General features: G+C 39.1%; 1 protein-coding gene across 1 annotated transcript in view; it reads left to right on the top strand.

The window, feature by feature from the left end:
* Positions 1-3,500, top strand: part of UBR1 (ubiquitin protein ligase E3 component n-recognin 1) — a 55,267-nt gene that overhangs the window by 7,948 nt on the left and 43,819 nt on the right. Inside the window, exon 4 of the mRNA XM_009071749.1 lies at positions 2,019-2,149. Within this exon, the coding sequence (XP_009069997.1) occupies positions 2,019-2,149 (131 nt within the window). The remainder of the gene's footprint in view (positions 1-2,018; positions 2,150-3,500) is intronic.

Below are 3,500 nucleotides of genomic sequence, written 5' to 3' on the forward strand. Positions count from 1 at the left end.
ATTTTTAAACTTCGATAGCTGAATATATTTTGTTCATTCTTCCACAGTTTTAGTTTTTGAAGCTTTACCTTGAGGCTTAAATAATTACACATTTTTTGGCATAGTTCTGAGGCAATTTTATTTTTACCCTTTCAATTTACATTAGACGCATCTTTAATTTTACTGTGACTTCTGTTAATATGGATAGCATTTGGGATGGCATTGCATCATTTAATTTTTCACTGCTTCTGTGAGGGTAATCACTTATTTTAATGGTTTATATGTGATTTCCTTTGATTTTATTTTTTTCTCTTTTTTTTTTTTCCCCCCCCCTATAACTGAAGGAGAGCAGCATGTCTTACTACAGGGTTCTTGTTTGGACTGTCTCCATGCAGAGCCTTGTGTTTTATTCCAGTTCTGTCATTTTTGCTTAACATACATTAATGCTTAAAATGGCAAACTCTTAAGAAGAGCTGGGAAAAAATACTGTATTTCCAACTCAGTTTAATTAGATTATTCTTAGCACTGTAGTCTTTTTCATTCTGTTACAAAAATTAAGATGGTGACAGCTTTGTCAGTCTGGAGAAAAAAAAATAATTACCCCACACACTTATATTCTTAATTACCAAGGTCTACCATGAGCTTAACCAAAATGAAGTATGTACACAGTGATATTTCTAGATGATGATTTCATTGACACTTTCAGATTGCATGTTTGACTCCAAATTATTATTCTGATGGTCAGAAAACTGTTGTTCAGAGCTTTGGAATTAATTGGTAATGTTAATGTATTTTTACTTCGCTTTCACTAAATTTTTTGTTTTTTCATCATATTTGCATTATTCAACATGATTGTACTCCTTTTTTTCTAAAAAGCCTTCTGCTTCATAAGTGGATATATGTGCCTATCGGTGATTTAAGAATTTTTGAAAATATGATTCTTTCCTGTATTAAACACCAGCTCTGTTCTTGATATTTAATATATGTCAGGTTGTGTCTTGCAGAAGTGAGTGCCCCTAGTATTTTGAGATTCAAAGTCATATGTGAAAAGCTTTATTCCTTGAAAATATCTGTGTTTCTCATCTTTTCTTCACTCTAGCAAAAACATACCCATTCAGATTTTGTAGGCAGTTTGGGTGAACCTAAAATAGGAAACACTGTGCAAATACTGTAGAAAACACTGGCTTTTGTTTCAGTGTCATATTTGTATAGGAGATTACTGGATTTGGTTGCATTACCATTGACAGCAGCATTGTATACCATTTCTATATGTGTATGCTGAATAGAAGCTGGATGTGGCAGAGGTTGCCGGGGCGCTTGGGTTAAAGCCCTCCTGTCATACAGTGTCATTGCGATGTGTGTCTTGTACCCAGATATTGATCACTTCATTCCTAGGTGCAGATTTGGCACTGATTTTCTTTGCTTATAACCTTAATTTCTCTCCTGCTTAAATGCTTATAGAAATAATTAATAATGTTATATAATGTAGACAATTCACTTGATGAGCTTTGTCTGGCTGAATAGGAAGTGTGTCAATTCACAGGGATATTTTTGAATGATCTGGGATAAGATCTCTGTGAAGAACAGAGTTAGGGTTCCTTGGATGATTGTTTGATTGACATAAATGTTTGACAGAATACCCGCACAGAAAAGAAAACAAAGCAATGCAGGGGAAGAGTTTTGGTCTGGACTGCAAACTTTTGATATCTGTGGGTGTAGAGAAAGCTGTTAAAACAGCTTTTTTTAAATGTAAGCTTAAAAAAGTGATGTTTTCCAACACATTTGATGAGGCCTTTCCTTGATCTAGTCCTAGATGAAAAATGAATGTGTAAAAAAGGTAGGTGAAACTGTAGGAATACTACTGAGAGCCCTTGAGATGAAATAATTTTGAAGATGGGAAATTAGATGAGGTTAATTTGTTTGAAAATCATTAAAAGGATAATTTCCTAAAAGAAATACGGTAATAAGGTATCCTGCCAACTCCTTTTAAAATTTTTTAGAAGTCCTTTTCCATATTAATATTATTTCTTGTTTTACAGAATTCTGAATGTCAGCTGAATGAAGAAATTATGGGGCACACTAGGAGGGTATTTCCTTCTGTGATAAAGTACATTGTAGATATGCTTATCTGGGAAGAAGACAAGGAACTGCCTCTGGAACTCACAGTTAGGTAGGGAGTATTTTCAACTTTCTTTTCAAGGCATTAGAAACTTTGATAAAATTTTAGCCTGTGATATTCTTATGCTCATGCGGACATACTAGTGCTGAAATTCCTGTAAGCAGCAGTGTAGTGATTTTGACCCAGAGTTAGATGGAGAAAAGCTTTTGATACTTCATGGGAAAAGTAGTGTGTGACTGTGCCCCATCAGTCACTGAAGGGAGCTCCTCCTAAGACAGCCTGATCTGTAGTGAAGCAGCCGGTCTTGGTGCACAAGGTGTTTTTCTGTGGCAGGGAAATGCCAGGGCAGTAGCGACACTCACCAGGAGCCAGTAGCTCTTGCAGAAGACACTGATGAGGGCTGTCCTAAGGGACAAGGGAGCAGAACAGAGCTTGCTGATCTTTAAGGATTCTTTCAATAGAGCTCATGAGTTCTCAAGCCTCAAGTGTAAGAAATTAGTAAAGGAAGGCAACAGACTGGCATGACTGAGTTGGGACCTGTTGGTCAAACTAAAGGGGGAAAAGGAAATGCACAGGCAGTGGATGCAGGAAGAGGTGTCCTGGGAGGAGCATAGGGATGCTGCCCAGTTCTGCAGGGATGGGGTTAGGAAGGCTAAGGCATAGCTGGAGAGGAACTTGGTAAGGGATGTGAGGAATAACAAGAAGGGCCTTTACAGTTATGCCAGCCAGAAAAGGGAGGTCAAAAAACCCCACACTCCTCCTGATGAGCAAGATTGACAAACTGGTAACAATTTTTTTGCCTCAGTCTTCACTGGCAGTCTTCCCATGCCTCTCAAGTGGATGGACCACAAGATGGGGAGCAAAGTTCCTTGCACTGTAAGAGAAGATCATGTTCATCACCACCTGAGGAGCCTGTTTATACTGAAGTCTGTGGGACCTTATGAGATACATCCCAGAGTCCTGAGGGAACTGACTGATTTAGTTGCCAAGCAACTCTCTGGTATTTGAAGAGTCACAGCAGTCAAAGTACCTGGTGACTGAAAAAGGGAAGCATTGCACCCATTTTAAAAAAGGGTAGAGAGGAGGACTCTGGGAATGACCAGTCAGCCAGAGAAGCTATGTTAAGGCACATGGAGGACAGGGAGGTGATTTGAGATGGCCACCATGGCTGTGCCAAGGGCAAGCCCTGTCTGACCAACCTAATGGCCTTTTACAGTGGAGTGACCACATCGGTAGACAGGGGGTGAGCTACAGATGTCTTCTCTCTGGACTTCTGTAAAGCCTTTGACATGATCCCCCACAACATCCTTCTCTCTAAAGAGAGATGGATTGGATGAGTGGACTGTTACATGGACAAGAAAGTGGTTGGATGGTTGGATCCAGAGAGTAGTGCTCAATAGCT

The sequence above is a fragment of the Acanthisitta chloris genome, unplaced genomic scaffold (genome assembly GCF_000695815.1).
Source record: "Acanthisitta chloris isolate BGI_N310 unplaced genomic scaffold, ASM69581v1 scaffold10573, whole genome shotgun sequence".
NCBI classification, from domain to species: Eukaryota; Metazoa; Chordata; class Aves; order Passeriformes; family Acanthisittidae; genus Acanthisitta; species Acanthisitta chloris.